Source organism: Delphinapterus leucas, chromosome 10, assembly GCF_059928025.1.
Source record: "Delphinapterus leucas isolate spDelLeu-1000000601 "Yukka" chromosome 10, BTC_Dleu_Yukka2, whole genome shotgun sequence".
Taxonomy (NCBI): domain Eukaryota; kingdom Metazoa; phylum Chordata; class Mammalia; order Artiodactyla; family Monodontidae; genus Delphinapterus; species Delphinapterus leucas.
Genome location: NC_143138.1, coordinates 64323881 through 64342930, shown reverse-complemented (window position 1 = coordinate 64342930; position 19050 = coordinate 64323881). Strand labels below are relative to the sequence as shown.

Below are 19050 nucleotides of genomic sequence, written 5' to 3'. Positions count from 1 at the left end.
CCGACTCCTGGCGAGAAAGGATTAAGTGAGCTACTTTTTCTATACCTCTATACACAGGACCACTGCCTTGGCTCCACAAGGCTTACACATTTTTGACTCCTAAAGTAGACCTCAACAAGAAACATCACTTAGCACATTGCTACACATGAGCATGTATTCATTTTCACATGCAAATTAAGTGGGCTACATTTTCAGCAGGGACATGTGCATATATTTCTGTTGGTAAAAGGAATTACTGTACATCACCCCTCATGCTGAAAATATACCCGACACTTCACAGGGCAAAACAGCTGGTTATAAGTGATGCTTAATTATAAACTTGACTGGAAAATCTTCATTTGGATCATGAGAAGAAGAGGTAAGGTTCCCATGAATTTGGCAGTTTCAGTTGCAGTTAAACAGCTGAGAGATTGTGATGGCTAGTGATTCCAGAGCCTCTCTTATAAACAGTTAGGTTACAGGATGTGTGTCTCCTTATAGTGAAGTCTGAATAGTTATAGTTACATCTGGATTAGATGATTTAGGGACATTTTGTACATGTGATAAGTTGGACTTTTCTTAAGAACCATCCTTATTATCTTTTTCTTCTTTATCTCAAGACATTATCTTTAATTAAACATATTATTTTCCTAGAAAGTTAAGCATTTAACTCTACAGAAGTTTTAAATAATTCAGAGAGTTACCCAACTGAAAAGTTTTGAGTCTGGGGAAACTCCCTGGCGGTCCAGTGGTTAGGACTCCATGCTTCCACTGCTGGGGACCTGGGTTCAATCCCTGGTCGGGCACTAAGATCCCAAAAGCTGCGTGGTCAAAAAAAATAAAACAAGTTTTGAGTCACTGCTTGGAATTTCGGTTCCTAACTAATATGTAAAATCTGCTATGCAACATTTTAAAATGAAATGATGTGCCCTGACTTTCTGTAATAAATTTCAAAATCCTTAGTAGACATTATTCTGTATCCAAAAGGATCAGTATTACTTACCCTTTTGTTTAAAATACAGAATTGCCCCCAAAGAGCACTATTTTAGGTACCACTACATTGCATTTTTGTAATAAGAATCTCATTTGATAAAAGGCAAACATGGTCTAAAACTTATTAGTAGCCTGGTTTCTTTATTATCAGATAATACTTTCATCTAAATTATGGGGTGGCCTAATCTGCCCCGCTGCCTTTTTTCGTAAATGAAGTTTTGCGGGGAGCCCAGCCAAGTTCGTTCATTTACATACGTCTGTGGCTGCTTTTGCACTGCACTGGTAGAGTTGAGTAGTTGCATCAGACTGGATGGCCAACAAAGCCTAAAATATTTATTGCTTTGTCCTTTACAGAAAAAGTTTGCCAACACCTAAATGATAAAGTACAGAATCTGGCTGCTCTAAACATTCTGATTTTGAATGAAGTCATTTTGACACTTTATTCTTTTGGGTGAGCTCTTAATTCCGTTTCCCTAGAGACATGATGACCATGTTTCCATACCCCATGAAGTTACTTTTTTAAAAAAAAAGAAGTCTTAACTCTGTTTAGGAAAAGTTACTTTAAGTGATTTGGATATTGGACTATCTGAGAAGTGGGAGAGTATATACATTATAGAATTACTGGGCTAGAAGACACCTGTAAGGAATGTCGTTCTTCCCTCAGGACCATGATCAAGTTAGTCGGAAACTTAAGAGACTTGTAGAGTACAGATAAGTTGGTATAATCTAGTTTTATATATAACCATAATGAAAATATATAAATTTTCCTTCTTAATGTTCTTTTGATTTTGATGTAATTTCAGACTTACAGGAAAACTGCAAGAATACTGTTCTTTATGTATTCTTCATGTAATACACATCCAGTGACAGATGTATGTTAAAAACAGTAAAAATTCCTCTAAACCCTTCATCCAGATTCCCCAGTGTTAACATTTTACCAAATTTACCTTAACATTTTCTCTTAATTTCTTTTTAACTTTTAAAGAATAAGTTACAGATATCATGCCCACTGCGCCTAGTTATTTTTAGTGTGTATTTCCTAAAAACAAGGACATTCTTCTTTATGACTTCAGTGTACTTATCAAAATCAGCAAATTACAGTGACACAATACTATTAATCTGTTAAACAGACCTCATTCAGATTTTGCCAGTTGTGCACATAATGTCCTCTATAGAAAAAAGAAAATTTCTGATCCAGAATCTAACCTGAGATCAAGCGTTAAATTGAGTTGTATGTCTTTAGTATCCTTTAACCTGGAATAGTTAGTTCCTCAGTCTTTGGCTTTTATAAACGTCACACTTTTGAATATTTTTAAATTTTTTAGACTATTCCTCAATTTGGGTTTGTCTGAAGTTCTGTTTGGAATGTTCATTTATCCCATTACTGGCATTGTCAACTTCAGTCACTTGGTTAAGTTGGTGTCTGCCAGGTTTCTCCAATGTAAAGTTACTATTTTCCCCTTTATAATTAAAGAGTATAATATAGGAGCACCTTTGGAAATAATAAATACTCTTTTTTGTGAAATTTAGCCATCCAGTGAATTTGCCTGAATCTTGTACAACTATGATTGTTAACAAATGGTGATTTTCTAATCTATCATTCCTTTTTCTGTATTTCTATACAGTGGTAGCAGTCTTAACAGGTTATTAAAATTACTTGCTTAGATGCTTGTTTCTCGTCACAGGACCATGAGATCTTCAAGGGCAGAGACCATTCCTTAATCGTTGGTAGTAAGAGTTACTTTTATCATGGTATCTTTTTAGTAATGGTTGTAATAAGTTACCACTTAATAATAGTGAATGACTACTCTGTGCCCCCTACAATGTGTGCTACATTCAGTATCCAGAGTGATCTTTTTGGAAATATACATCTGTTCATGTCAAAGTCCTATTTAAAACTTTTAAATGGTTCCTCATTACATTGTTTAGTTAAATCCATTTTTCTTAACAAGGCTTGCATACCATGGCATAATCTGATCCTTATTTATGTATGCATTTTCACCTCAAGAATTTCTGGCCTACCAGAGGGACAGTGCTACTGTTCTCTCTCTCTCTCTCACACACACACACACACACACACACACACACACACACTCTCTCTCTCTCTCTCTCTCTCTCTCTCTCTCTTTCTCTCTCTCTCATTGACTTGTTTCTGAGAAGACTTTCTTTTGTTTAGATGTCTCTTCTCATTTAAGTGTCATCCCTTCCCCTGAAAACCATTCCTGTTCCTCCAAGACAGAGTATTCTGCCTTTTCTATATGCTCCCATAACATCCTTTCCAATCATAGCAGATAACATTTCATAATTGTACATTGTGCAGAGGCAGAGACTGTGTCTGTCTTGGTCACTTGAGTCTCCCCAGGGCACAGTGAGAGTGTACTATGTAGTTTGGCACTTCATAAATATTTGAATGATGAAGTGAAGAAGGTCCTTCTTTTTCCATGGTACCACACTGCTGCTATTTTTTTTTAATTTATATTTTAATTTTTTGGCCGCACACCATGGCATGTGGCATCTTCCCTGACCAGGGACCGAACCCACGCCCCTTGCAGTGTAAGCACGGAGTCTTAACCACTGGACCACCAGGGAAGTCCCGATTCTTCTTGAATCCATAATGTGTATATTTTATTTGATAGGTGGTCAGAAAATACTTGAATGAGTGTCATGTAATCTTTACAACCCTGTAAAGTAAGTGGTGGTGTTTCTATCAGCTGTAAAAGGGAAACAAACAGGCCCATGAGTTTGTAACTTAACTTTAAATGACATAGCTGAAAATTATCTTCTGATTTAAATCCTATGTTCTTTCCATTCCTTTTTCTGATCCAGCAAATAGTGATTGCTACGCCCTTGCTAGACAGTTCATGCAATTATGTATCTTTGCTGAATACTTTTCAGACTTCTCTCAATCTGTTTCTGTTTTAATAACTGTAATAAGTTCAAATTCATTCTTAAATCCTAGAAATTATCATTTTAGTGTTTTGTTAAAGTATCTTTTTTTCCTTAATGCTGCAGAGATCAACCTGTGATCCATGATTGAATTTCAAGGGATTTTCAGAACGCTTGAAATCATATATAAAACTGTGGGGTTTTCTGGGGCAAGGGTCCATAAATATGAGCAGTTTCTCAAACAGGGGTGTGTATATATGTGGGTTGGGAAAAGAACAAATTGTGGTCCAAAAAGTGTTTTCTGGATGGTCTTAGCTGCAGTGTTGTATTGACTAGTGCAACATATAACTTCAGTGAAGTCTCTTGGAGGGCTGTGGTGATTTTTAAGTTTTAATTAGAAAAATTATAGAGGAGGTAAATTTGAAAGTGTAAAAGAAAATCTTAGATTTGGAATTAACTTGCCTAGAAAACAGAAATCTGAAATTTGAGAAACATTTAATCATCATGACCTTGATTATTCTTCAGTGATTACTTACCAGCATAAAACTTTAATTTTTCTACACATGTTTTACTAATGGGCTGGGGAGGCCTTGAAAGCAGGCTCATGTGTCAGGTGTTCACCTTGTGCTTCAGTACTAGTGGAAGCCCGGTACATTTTAGATGCGTGTTGAATAAAACCGAGTGTTGTTAAGGTAGATTTTTTGAATTAGAGTCAAGGTGGGTAAGGCTAGAGAAGGAGGAAGTTCAGGGAACAAGTTTAAACTGAACGGCAGGGACTTCCCTGGTAGCGCAGTGGTTAAGAATCTACCCACAAATGCAGGGGAGATGGGCTCAAGCCCTGGTCTGGGAAGATCCCACTTGCAGAATAACGAAGCCCGTGCGCCACAACTACTGAGCCTGCACTCTGGAGCCCTCAAGCCACAACTACTGAGCCCGCGTGCCACAACTTCTGAAGCCCACACGCCTGGAGCCCGTGCTCCACAACAAGGGAAACCACTGCAGTGAGAAGCCCACGCACCATGACGAAAAGTAGCCCCCACTTGCTGCAACTAGAGAAAGCCTGGGCACAGCAACGAAGACCCAGTGTGGCCAAAAATAAATAAATAAATTTATTTTTAAAAAAGAGAGAGGAATGGAATATTACCAGTGCCCTGGATGCCTTCCTTTAAAAATTAAAATTAAACAATGTCAGTGAACTAGGAAAGCTTTTTAAGGTATGGTACTTGCTAAATAGCAGCATTTAGAAGTTGCCTTGGGAATCCCCATGTTCCTTAGGCCTTTGCCTGAGACTTCACAGCCCCTCATTCTGTACCTTGAATGCAATCACAATGCACAGAAGTCTTTTGGTACTGTGTCTAGGGCTGCTTCTGAGGCATGTTACCTTTTCTTTTAATTTTTAAAATAGACCATTCCTGCACACGACAAAATTCAAAAGGCAACATTTCACTCCTAACCCTGCCCCGTGTCCTGTTCCCTGGAGGCAACCAATACAAATAGTTTGTTGTGAGCGTTCTAGAGATAATTTGTGCATATTATGTGTATATATTTTGCCTTTTTTACAAAGCTGGCACCACTGTTTAGCTCCTTTTTACTTAATATATTGTAAAGATTATTTCATACCAGTTTATGAAGAATTTATTTTTCATAACTGCATAGTATTTTATTGTATAAATATACCATAATCAGTTTATCATAATCATACATTAATCAGTCTTCTATTTCGGCCATTTAGGTTGATTCCTTTCTTTAGCTTAGCAGCAAGTAACTTTTTGAACATATTCACATATGTGGGATATACATGTTGGATAAATTACTAAAAGTTGTGTATCTGAGTCAGTCTGTTATTTGTAATTTTGATAGGTACTGCCAAATCTCTCTTCATAGCTGTACCAGTTTAACTCTCATCAGCAATGTTTATGTGTAAGAGTGCCTGTTTCACTACACCCTGGCCAACACAGGTGTTGTCTAACTTCATGTTGGTCAGACTGATAGGCAAAAATGGAATATTGTTATAGTTTTAATTTGCATTTCTCTTATGCATGAAGTATTGAATATATTTACGTTTATATTTCCTATTGTAAGAACTATGTCCATATCCTTTGCCCATTTTTCTGAGTGGCTGAAAACTGAAATTGGATCTTATTATCTTTTGTTTGTTGGGAGCCCAGCTGTCTGAAGTTAGAGTGTTTATTCAGGGGTTTAAAAGAATAAATAAAATTATTCTACTCCTTTTTCCCCTTACTCTCCCTTCCTCCGCCCCTCTCATGTGTGTGATTTTATAAAACTTCCAGACATGTGTATTATCTTCTAAGTTATTTTTCCAGTCAAATCTCAGGACCTCTGTGACCTAATGGAGATACCCCTGCTCCCACTTTTTGTAATACAATTTATGAGATAAAATCATAGACTCTTAACACTTTACAGGGGTATGATGATCGAGGTACAGTTCTTCCTTCTATTAAAGGAAGCTAAATCCGGGTTATAGAACCATTACCACTGAAAGCATTTCACAGAATTATGCTGAGGGAAGAGGAGCCTAGGGTATTTACATATCAGTATTTGCCCAGTAATTTCTTTCTTTCTTTCTTTTTCTTTTTTTTCTTTTTAACCTTAGAGTGGTATAGGGCCATAGACATTGAAGTTATGTTGTATGTTCATTTTTTAAATTTTGTTGTTGTTAATCAAGAAAATGGATCTTTAAAATCTTTATGCTAGTATATAGAATTATGAATCAGGTTCCAAGACAGTCATATATTACCCAAAGATGTGCTTTTATTTCTCTAGATCAAGGGTTGGCAGTTTTTTTCTGTAAAAGGTCAGATAGTAAATATTAAAATACTTAAATTTAAAATGTGACTGTGAGGCCTCAGTCTCTTCCACCCTTCTTCCCTTCTTTCTGCCTTTTTCTTCCCCTTCCTTTTTCTTCTTCCCTCCCCTTTTCTCCCTCTAAAAATGTAAGAAACCATTCTTAGCTGGGGTTGAAGGGGCACTTAAAGAACCAGGCTGCAGGTCAGACTTTAGGGTGTAGTTTGCTGACCCCTGCACTGGTGTGTGGAATTGTGAATCAGGTTTCTTTACAGTCTGATATTACCCAGATATAAGTGTTTTAATATCCTTAGCCTAAATGACTAACAGAATTGATTTAACCATGTATTTTCCAAGATGATTTGTCTGTAAGCCATACGGTTTCAATGGGAACCAGATGAGCTTAGTTTTTTCTGTTGTCATTTTTTGGCTGCACCGCACAGCTTGCTAGATCTTAGTTCCCCCACCAGGGATTGAACCCAGGGCATGGCAGTGAAAGTGCCAAGTCTTAACCACTGGACTGCCAGGGAATTCCCAAGTTTATTTATTTATTATCATTTTATTTCTCTAAGTTCTTACCTCTTTTTCTAGATTTTCAGTGTTCAGTAAATTCATGTAAATATTTGGTTTCTTTGCTTCTAACCCTGAAACTTCACAAATACCTGAAAATCCTGGGAAGAAGGATTTTTTTTAAATGGGGTTTAAAGTGGGGTTTTAAAAAATCTTCTAATACATTCAGTTACCTTGGAGAAGCTTATCTCTCACATGTAACTAAATACATAAACATTCATATATACATATACACATGTATATAGTATTCTCAGTATCTTCAGTTTCAAAATTGCTTAGAGAAACAAAAATTATGACAAAAAACATTAGTGAACTGAACACTTAAAAAAATTCTTATTCAAAGGTCCCTTCTCAGTTAACATCAGCATGTATCATTGTCCAATGGGTTATTTTCTTTTTCAGCCAGTCTCACTGTTACAAAAGTTGGCAGACCTATTATGAAATAAAAATGCACTGATTTCATAAAGTCAGTAAAAATAATATTGAAGAAGTTGGAAAGGAAATATATAAGACCACTAGTGTACTAGAAGCATTTTCAGAAAAAGTAATGAAAAGATTCTGAGATACTCCTGGGAAAAGAATGTTGCATCATGTTATCAGTTAATTATTTGGAAAAAGTATACCAAAAAATATCAACAATTGACTCATCTTTTGGGGGGGAGAGTTGGTGAAGTTTTGTCTCATGTATTGATTTTGGGATTACAAATTAATGTTAGTGAGTTGGTGAATTTGCAGATACAGGATCTCTGAATAATGAGGATAAATGGGATCATGAAATCTGTGGCTTTTTGTGTCTGGCTGCTTTTACTTAGCATAGTGTCTTCAGGCTTTATCCATGTTGTAGTATGTATCAGTAGTTAATTACACTTTATAGCTGAATAATACTCCATTGTATGGATATCATTTTCTACATATTGTTATATGAGCCAATATGAAATTGGGCGGGGGACGGATGGATAAACACAGATGCAGAATTGCTAGGTCATAGTCTTTGTTTCTTATTTGATGCTCTTTGCCTTTTTAATGAAAGGTATTTTATGTTTCTTTAATTCTGGAAAACTCTTCATTATTTCTCAAAAAAGTTCCTTCTCTCCTAGAATTCCTTTTACCTGGAGTTGGCACTTTAACTTCTAGCTTCCATATCGCATAACTTTGCTTTCACATTTTCTTTCTATCCCTTCCTGCTTTTTATCGCCTCTTCCAGCTGTAAAAATGGCACCTTGCTCAGAGCCTCTTTCTCTTTTGTTCTTAGTCTTGCTGTCATTTAGGAATAAAGATTCGTTTGACACATACACTACACAATTTTATCTGTACTTGCTAATAACAAGGAAAAATAGTCTTAGTTGTAAAAAGTAAATGTTATTACAGAATATATAATCTGATCTGTATATAATAAAAGGTAAAAAATTATACTCTCATTGTAAATTATTTTGTTCTCAAAGTCTTGTTTAGCTAAAAAACAGTCTACATCAGTGTTAAATTTTTACACTTTCCAGAAAAAGTATTGTTTTGTAATTTTGTTTTAATCCTGTTTTTTTCTACAGTCTATTCTATTTGAGTCTATTCTATTTGAGTCTATTCTATTTGAGTCTATTCTATTTGAGTCTATTCTATATCATTTGAGATGTGTTAAAAATGTGCTGGAGTACTTTGCCAACAAACTTCCAATGAGTACTTTTTGAGACTGTTGGAAGAAAACATCCCAGTTTAGACCGATTTAGTGTGACCTATTAGCAGTAGGTAACTTTTTCAAGTGTTGTTTGTTTTTTTAACTAAAAATGGGTAGTATAAAAACCATATAATTAAAAGTAAACTTTTTTTTTCCCATAAGAGAATCCGTTTACTCAGAATCTATTTACTGTACTTTAAATATAGTCTAACTGCTTTTGGGGAATCATGATTCACATACAATAAAGACAAAAACATCGAACTCATAGCTATATAATATTTCTTGAGTTAAAATGGTCCTTTGTTTTAGTATCTACATTCCTTTCTTTTCTCCCCAGCTTTATTGTGATATAACTGATATTTAACATTGTGTAAGGTTAACGTGTACACCTGTTGATTTGATACACATATATATTGCAAACTGGTTACCACCATAGTGTTAGCTAACACCTGCATTATTACCATTTCTTTTTTTCGGGGAGAATATTAAAGATCTATTCTCTTGGCAGCTTTCAAGTATATAGTACAGTATTATTAACTGTATCACTATGCTGTACATTAGATCCCCGGAACTAACTCATCTTATAATTGGAAGTTTGTAACTGACCAAGTTTGTAACTCTACCTCCCTTCACCCCTGTTTTAGTCTCTGTTTCTATGAGTTCAGCTATTTTGGATTACATATAATAAGTGATATTGTACAGTGTTTGTCTTTCTCTGTCTTATTTCATTTAGCATAATACCCTCGGGGTCTATCCATGTCACAAGTGGCAAGGTGCCCTTCTTTCTCCTGATTGAATGATATCCATTGTATACATATACCATAGCTTCTCTATCCATTCATCTCTTGATGGACACTTAGGTTGTTTCTGTATTTTGGCTATTGTGAATAATGCTGCAGTGAACATGGGAGTCAGGCATCTCTTTGAGATGTGCTTTTCGTTTTGTTTGGATACATACCCAGAAGTGAGATTGCTGGCAGTTGTTTATTAAGAAATGGAAAACTTACAGTATGAATCAGGTATAAAGACTTTCCACCTTTTAATTTCATTTTTCTTCAAGTCAGCCTGTTTTTCTCTATGTACCTTCTCTCTTGGCAATCTCTGACAGTAACACTATATATCGTTTTCTTAAGGTTTTCCCAGATTGTGGATCTCTTGCTTTAGCCTATTTCCTGAATTTTAGGTCTATATTTTCGGCTTTCTCTCTCCTTTTTTAAAAAAATAAATTTATTTACTTATTTATTTTTGGCTGCATTGGGTCTTCGTTGCTGTGCATGGGCTTTGTCTACTTGTGGTGAGCAGGGGCTACTCTTTGTTACAGTGTGCGGGCTTCCCATTGCGGTGGCTTCTCTTATTGCAGAGCACAGGCTCTAGGTGCACGGGCTTCACTAGTTGTGACACGTGGGCTCAGTACGTGTGGCTTGTGGGCTCTAGAGCGCAGGCTCAGTAGTTGTGGCACACGGGCTTAGTTGCTCTGTGTCATGTGGGGTCTTCCCGGACCAGGGCTTGAACCTGTGTCCCCTGAATTGGCAGGCGGACTCTTAACCACTGCACCACCAGGGAAGTCCCTTCAGGCTTCTCTTGGCTCTCTCCTCCACTTGCCCTTCAGACTCAAGCTCATAATCTTGTTTTATAAGCTAATTCTTCGTCTTTGGTGTACATTTCTGTTAATATCTTCATCATTTTCCAAGTAACCCATAGTCAAAACATGTACCCCTTTTGTAAAAAATTTATATTGCTAATTATAGCAGTTGCTTTAAAAACACTTTCTAGATAACTAAACTTTTCAGTTAGGGACAGTATTGTTGGAAGACAACTTTTTTTGAAATTCTGACAGGTTAGAATGACATCTTCAGATCTTTTGCAGGTGCTATTTTAAATAGCCACCACCGCCTAGTTATTTGCACAGAAGTAGAGCTTGGACACTTGATCTATTTTGAATGCCCCGTTGTTGAATTTGTATACATATATTTATTAATCTATGCCTATATCATCTAAATGCTGGGTAATTCATTTACAGTAACTTTCGAAAGATTTTCTATCGCTCTGTCAGGAATTATTGTTAGGCCTTATAAATTATTGTACCTAGTATGGTGCAAGGTACACTGTAGACAATTTATGAGATGTATTTCACACAATCTAGAATCTTGAATTTTAGGCCTTCCACATTGGAGTGTCTTTAACATTTTCCTGGTAGACAAAATTTTGAGACCTTATAACTCTGGAAAATACCTTTATTCTATTCTTGTTTGGCAAATCATATAATTACCATTTGGAAATAGATTTTCCTTCAAAATGTTCAAGATGTCATTGCATCATTTTCCAGCTTACAGTGTTGCTATTTTGATACCATTTCGACTCCTTTGCTGTGGGAGGTGCTCTGAGCCCTCTCTATCTGGTGACTTAATATGTCAGTTCTAAAAAATTTTCTTTTTCTTTTTTTTTTTTTAATACTTTCTTACCCTCAGTTTTCTCTCTCCCTGCTTTCTGGCTACCTGTTAGGAGATGTAGGACTTCTGACTCTTATCCTCTAATTTTATTTTTTTAATCTCCCATTTAGATAAAGGATTAGTGTGAATGAAGGCAACTCAGATAGCAGTTTCAGCAATGGATTCTGTGCCATGCGGGTGTGACATTATTCCAAACAGATTTTCGTATCATGTAGGCTAACACTATTGCTGTTTATTCACAAGACAGAATGATCCTAAGAAATGTTACAGTAATCTTTATAGGGCTGCTTCCTTCTTACTTTTTGTTGTTGTGGGACTTTGAAAAAATTCTGTTGCATTTCAGGGCCTCAAAGTAGATAATCTTAGTTTCCAGCTTAAATTTTGTATACAGCTTTGACAATATGAAGAGGAGGAAGTTAGTAATTCCAAGTGCTTAGGTGCATGTTGATAGAATTTCCCCATAGTGTTAGGCATACTCTAATAGTCAGTAGCTCTTGGTCACTAATCAGTAGTAATCAGCCATTTTGTGAACATCAGAATACTTAAAATTTTTATTTATTTATTTATTTACTTATTTATTTTGGCTGCACTGGATCTTCCTTGCGGTGTGCGAACTTCTTAGTTGTGGCATGCATGCAGGCTCTAGTTCCCCAACCAGGGATTGAACCCGGGCCCCCTGCATTGGGAGCACAGAGTCTTACCCATTGGACCACCAGGGAAGTCCCTGAATCCTTTTTTTAAAATTGAAGTATGTTTGACATGCAATATTAGTTTCATGTGTACAACTCAGTGATCAGAATACATTTTCTAGTTAGCAGTTGCTCTAAACTTTTGAATGGAATTAAGAATGTATCTTTGAGAAGCATTTCCTCGGTATATTAACCGTCACCATAGAATGGGTCCCAAACTTGAGGCCTGTAATAAATTGCTATAAATGTTTGTAATGAATACTTGTAATGCTGAGACCTTCTGCAAAAGAAACTAAATAAGTTAAAATTGTGTAATTCTTCGTTGGCTCAGATATCATCCTCGATATATCTGTTCTGAGCACCCTTCATGAATGAACTCTTTTGGAGTACCTAGGTTTACAGAGTACCTAATGTAACAGTCATTTTCAAACTTTTAAAATTAGCAGAATACCTGTTTTTCCCTATAATGTGGGTAGGTGCTGATAAGTGGTGTTCTTTTTCCCGAGTTTTGTTAACCCCTCCAAGAGGTGGATAGAGAAGTCAGAGCTAAAAGTGTTGAGTCCTTCTTCTCTTTATCCCTGATTCATACCCACAGGTAGACATTGAATTAGACAACTCCAGGCATCCCTCAGAGGAATAGATTAGAATGTATCCTCTCTACAGGCAGAAGCAGCCCAAGAGGAGAAAGAGCCCAGATGGCTCTGAGCTGAGGACAGACATACATAGTTCTTTCTCTCAAATTCTCCCTTGTGAGGAAGGAATGAGTGAGGGCTGTTAAGAGAAGCCAGTAATTCAGTGATGTCCACTTTCTCTGGACATCAGAATCATCTGGGGAACTTCTAAAAAATACAGGTGCCTAGGACCCATTCCCAGAATTTTAGATTCAATTTGTTTTGGATAGTGTATCTATAAAAGTTGCCTGGAGTGGTTTAATTCTGCAGCCAGAATTGAGAATCCCAGCTGTAGTGGAAGTTCTACTTAGAAAAGGCTAGGGGGATGGTGGATGTTACCTACATTTGTGGATAAATCCCCAAAATGGTACTCCTTCCCAGAATAATGCCACTGTGTCATCTGGTACAGATGATAAAAGGCATCATAACCTTGGGCAGGTTGCTAAACTTTTTAAGTAAGTTTTCCCATTTGTAAAATGGAGATAGCAACCTCATAGTGTTGTTTTGAAATTCAAATAAGATAATGCATTCATACAGATTGCCCTGCGTCTGTAAAGTCCACATTGGCATTTTTACTGGCAGCTGAATATTACATCTTGAACTTCCCTCAGTTGTGACATGTGGGTTATTTCATTTTCCACAAATGCTGCTAGAACCAAAAATCGTGTGGAAAGATTTTTCTTAGAGTACATTTCCTAAAAAATGGGATTACCAGGTCATATAGGTGTGGTCAGTATTATGAGATTACTCTGAAGGAAGGGTTTTATATGATGTACCATTGAGAAGGTGTGGGTTTGCCATTTGCCCACTTAACAAGGTGACTGGATAAGGAAGTATGTGCCCAAGAGCTACTTGACGGACTTAGAACAGTGAGAGATTGTCAGGGAACAGAATTGTTGCTAGGCTTTAGATTCATACAGCAAGAAAAGGTACCTCAAGGCTTAAAAACATAGTTTATATTTCTCAAGAACAATTTTGATAAAGTATTAGATAGTATTTGAAGAGCAACAATGATCTAAAACTTTCCTTTTTTAAAATAACAGCAGTATAAAAGTAGATTTGGCCATTAGCCAAGTTGATTTTGTATTTATAGAAAAATACGCTGAATAGCAGGAATTGTCTTTACACATGTAATTTTTCTGAAGTGTGTTTATATAGCTGAGGTATTACTAACCTTTTCTTCCCTTAAGTAGGGATGGCAAGTGAGATGTTTGACTTGTTCATATGCATACTTTCAGTAAATGAACTATATATGACTTCATTTTATGTGCAGAAGGCATATAGAAATTAAGATTATCAGGAGGTGTATTCCTGCCAGAAATAAAATGTCTTAGTTACTTAGTCTGCTACTTGGCTAATGAGGTCATACAAGCCTGGTAGACGTTTAGAAATAAATATGTATTTGTGCTATATGTTTTTACTTGTTTTCTAAGGGACCAGGATCTATTTTTATTTAAAGCCAAACATAGGTAAAATTTTGGAGAATAATTAAATACCAGATTGTTCCTCCCCATTTCTTTGTTGCCATGTGAAATCATTCAGCTTCAAAGCAATCACCACTTCCATTCCACACTGATAACTCTTCTTTTGGTTTATTTTTTGCAGGAGGTATATCGAATTCCAAAGAAAAGTCAAACTGAAAAGGAGAGCACAAGTAGGTATTCAGAGATACTTTGTGCATATGACCTTATGAATATTCTTTTAGAAATATGCAGATGTAACTGATAAGAACTTTATTTTGTTTTTGGAACCAGATAATATGTCATTAGGTAAATGAAATATTTTTGGTATAAGTTTGAAAACATGTGTTTTTAAAACAATTTTCTTGGAGTATAGTTGATTTACAGTGTTGTGTTAGTTTCAGGTGTACTGCAAAGTGAATCAGTTATACATATACACATATCCACTCTTTTTTAGATTCTTTTCACATATAGGCCATTACAGTGTATTGAGTAGAGTTCCCTGTGCTATACAGTAGGCCCTTATTAGTTATCTGTTTTATGTATAGTAGTGTGTACATGTCAATCCCAATTTCTCAATTTATCCTTCCCTTCCTTCCCCCCTGGTAACCATAAGTTTATTTTCTACATATGTGACTCTCTGTTTTGTAAATAAGTTCATTTGTACCATTTTTTTAGATTCCACACGTAAGTGATATCATGTGATATTTGTCTTTCTCTGTCTGACTTCACTCAGTATGACAATCTCTAGGTCTATCATGTTACTGCAAATGGCATTGTTTCATTCTTTTTTATGGCTGAGTAATATTCCATTGTATATATGTACCATATCTTCTTTATCCATTCCTCTGTCGATGGACATTTAGGTTGCTTCCCTGTCCTGGCTCTTGTAAATAGTACTGCAGTGAACATTGGGGTGCATGTATCTTATCAAATTACAGTTGTCTCTGGATATATGCCCATGAGTGGGATTGCTGGATCATATGGTAGCTCTATGTTTAGTTTTTTAAGGAACCTCCATAGTACTGTTCTCCATAGGGGCTATACCAGTTTACATTTCCACCAACAGTGTAGCAGGGTTCCCTTTTCTCCACACCCTCTGCAGCATTTATTGTTTGTAGATTTTTTGATGATGGCCATTCTGACCAGTGTAAGGTGATACCTCATTGTAGTTTGATTTGCATTTTTCTCATAATTAGTGATGTTGAGCATCTTTTCATGTGCTTTTTGGCCATCTGTATGTCTTCTTTGGAGAAATGTCTATTTAGATTTTCCACCCATGTTTTGTTTGGGTTGTTTGTTTTTTTGATACTGAGCTGCACAAGCTGTTTGTATATTTTGGAGATTAATCCCTTGTCTATCACTTCGTTTGCAAATATTTTCTCCCATTCTGAGGGTTGTCTTTTTGTCTTCTTTGTAGTTTCCTTTGCTGTGCAAAAGCTTTTAAGTTGAATTAGGTCCCATTTGTTAATTTTTATTTTCATTGCTCTAGGAGGTGGATCTGTGCATTTTTATTCTTAGTGATTTTTTGTCAAAGGAGATGTCCCTTTATACTCCCTGTGTTGTTTCTTTCCTTGAAGTCATGGCCTTCTAGTAGCTTTTCTTCCATTCATTTCTTCCTCTAGAGCAGACATTCTTTTTTTTTTTTTTTTTTTTTTTTTTTTTGCGGTACGCAGGCCTCTCACTGTGTGGCCTCTCCCGTTGCGGAGCACAGGCTCCGGACGCGCAGGCTCAGCGGCCGTGGCTCACGGGCCTAGCCGCTCCGCAGCATGTGGGATCTTCCCGGACCCAGGCGTGAACCCATGTCCCCTGCATCGGCAGGTGGACTCTCAACCACTGCGCCACCAGGGAAGCCCTAGAGCAGACATTCTTAAACCTATACTCCTTAGGTGTGTGTAAGTTTTTACCTGTAGATGTTTATATGCAAAATCCTTGGTATACGTTCATTTTACTGGGGAAAATTCAAAACTTTCATCAGATTCTCAAGGAGTCAGTGACCCCTCACAAGGTTAAGAATCATTATTACAGAACAGATAATAGGGAGACCATTGCAGTATGGTTTCTGGGCTTTACCACTTAGCTGTGTTTCCAACATACTTTAGAGATTAAAGCAATGGTATAAATTATGGTGGCTCTTGTTAGTCTCTTGTGCCCCTCCAGCAGTGACCCAGTATAAATAGAGTAAAGGAGCCAGTGTAATCATGTTTTTGGTCTTTTTCTTTATTTTTGGCATGAAGAACTTTTTGTAATCTTAAATCTTATTGGTTAAATAATCTTATTGGTTAAAGCCCTGTAAAGTATCCTTTACATCACTTTTGTATCTTTTGGATATTTTTAGTTCTACTGGTTTAGTCTCTTCATAGCCAGACATCCTACTTAGGGCTGCAAAGATTTCTTCCCATAAGAAAGAAAGCTGGGTTGAGTAGTACTGGTTGGCAGTATCAGCAGCACCACTATAGAGTTGGTCATCAGAGGCTAGCTTCTCTGGGCCCACTGAGTTGAAAACATTAGCAAGACAGGCAAAGTTTCAATACCTATGAAGGTCCTCCCACCCCACCCTGCCACCATTATTTTGTAAATATCTAGTCTGGTATGGCCCTCTAAGAGAAGCAGGACATGGTCTGTAGTGGACAATTATAATCTTTTCAGGGAGCAGCCTTTTGTGTGCCAACTTCAGTCTCATCCTCACATGTGGGGAACCCCGCCTCCATCTCAGTATCAGGCTTTTAGCTTAGAGAAATGCTTATAATGCAAACCTGACTTGCTATGTTACTCCTCAATGTCAAGCGATTAAAAAGCTTAGAACTTTTAAAATTCATAAGGATTGTGAAATACTTTGGGAAATACGCAGTCTAGCTTTATCCTCGTTTTAAAATATGAGAAAATCAGCCTGAATATATAAGATGATTTCTCTGCCTCACATATTCTCAGATGCAGAGTCAGAATATACTGTTGGTATGATTCCTTTCCTTGTTTTACCAGTATATAGTGAAGAAATAGCCACATTTTAAGGAAATTAACACCAGGGTAAGGAACCTGGGTTTGAAGGAGGAAATAGAGAGTCATGGGCAGATCCAGATGAAACTAGATAATAATACTTCACAAAAGGATGTTGTGCTAATACCTTCTGAGCTGAACAGTTGTTTTAATTGTATTGTATTTTCTGCCAGCATGTGGTATTAGATGAGTTAGTTCTGTTAGCTTCTCACTGACAAATACTCATACATGGCTGTAGATTAGTAACTTTTTTGTAAATAAATGGAGTTTTTGGCCAGCTAAAAGAACTGTGAGAATGGTATATGTAAACCTGATCCTACTGCTGGGGAAAAAAACAACTGATAGCACATTTTTCTGAGATGAGAAAAGAAAAAACAATGTTTATTGAGAATCCGCTTTGCGCTATGAGAGATATTTTATAAGAAATTCTCTCCTTATGAAGAGAGCAATATGATTAGTAGGTAACAGTACTAACATACACAAAGCAACAGCATATAATACTAGTCAGTTTATATTGAAATGTTCATTGGTGGGATCTAGACTACTTAGGAAAATGAAAGACTAGGTGGTGTGATCAGTGAAAAGTAGTACTTAGGGCAGCTTTTGGGAGCAGTGGCAATGGAATTGGGTGAGAACCATTCTAGGTAAAGAGACTGAGTGAAGAAGGTTAGCTTCCATCTTTTTTTTTTTTTAATTTATTTTATTTTTGGCTGCGTTGGGTCTTTGTAGCTGCGCACGGGCTTTCTCTAGTTGTGGTGAGCAGGGGCTACTCTTCGTTGCGGTGCGCAGACTTCTCACTGTGGTGGCTTCTCTTGTTGCGGAGCACGGGCTCTAGGTACACAGGCTTCAGTAGTTGTGGCTTGCAAGTTCTAGAGCGCAGGCTCAGTAGTTGTGGCGCATGGGCTTAGTTGCTCTGCGGCATGTGGGATCCTCCCAGACCAGGGCTCAAACCCGTGTCCCCTGCATTGGCAGGTGGATTCTTAACCACTGCGCCATCAGGGAAGCCCCCAGCTTCCATCTTTGAATAGGAAGCTGGCGTTCTTCTTTTGAAGATGTAGCTCTCTGGTTTTGATAACTTACTGAGTTACCACCTGTTTCACCTGTGTTTGAAATATTTTTCTTTTGAAATTGTAGTTCATAAAAAGTTGTCTAATTTTTTTTTTAATTAAAGAGATTTTTCTATTGAGGTTTTTATGTTTAGCATGCCAGGCTGTTTTTCTACCAATTGTAAATATGCAGAGTTATAAGGGCAGGGGAAGGCTTTTACATTTTGAACTGACAGGCAGACTGCCTTACTAAAGGTATCAGGAACATTTTGCATGCATGTGTTCCACAGAACTAGTTAGAAATGATGAAAGCTTGGACTGAGACTTTGGTGGAAAAAGGTAGAAAAGGGCAGTCATGGAAGAGACTTTTAGGAAGTAGAGCACACAAGCATATAAGACCTTATGTCTCGTCCAAATTCGGGACTGGGTATATGAAGGAGGAGTCCATAGGTCTGTTTGTTGGATAGAAATTTTATTATACAGTTGGTATACTATCATGATGGAGAAAAGTCTACCAAGTAAATTTTTTAAAAAACCCTTTTCCCCTAGTAACTGAACGAGGAAGGGATGCTGTTGGCTTCAGAGATCAAACAGTTGCCCCAAAGACTCCTAACAGGTCAAGAGAGAGAGACCCAGACAAACAAACTCAAAATAAAGAGAAAAGGAAACGAAGGGGCTCCCTCTCACCACCTTCTTCTGCCTATGAGCGGGGAACAAAAAGGCCAGATGACAGGTAAGTGGCCTATGTGAGTTACTCTCTTTTCTGAGCAAGTCAAAAAGTACCCAAGTGATACACTTCTGATTTGGGGCAACAAGTGCTTTTGTAATAAATGTA

At 37.0% G+C, this 19050-nt stretch overlaps 1 protein-coding gene across 8 annotated transcripts in view; it reads left to right on the top strand.

The window, feature by feature from the left end:
- SETD2 (SET domain containing 2, histone lysine methyltransferase) overlaps positions 1 to 19050 on the top strand; it is a 113557-nt gene that overhangs the window by 63992 nt on the left and 30515 nt on the right. For 7 of the 8 annotated variants that reach the window (XM_089918073.1, XM_022573298.3, XM_089918069.1 and 4 more), the window contains 2 exons: positions 14318 to 14366; positions 18765 to 18948. In XM_089918073.1, the coding sequence (XP_089774199.1) occupies positions 14318 to 14366; positions 18765 to 18948 (233 nt within the window). Of the gene's footprint in view, positions 1 to 14317; positions 14367 to 18764; positions 18949 to 19050 lie in introns of those variants that run through there. The other variant, XR_016394474.1, reaches the window with a different exon arrangement.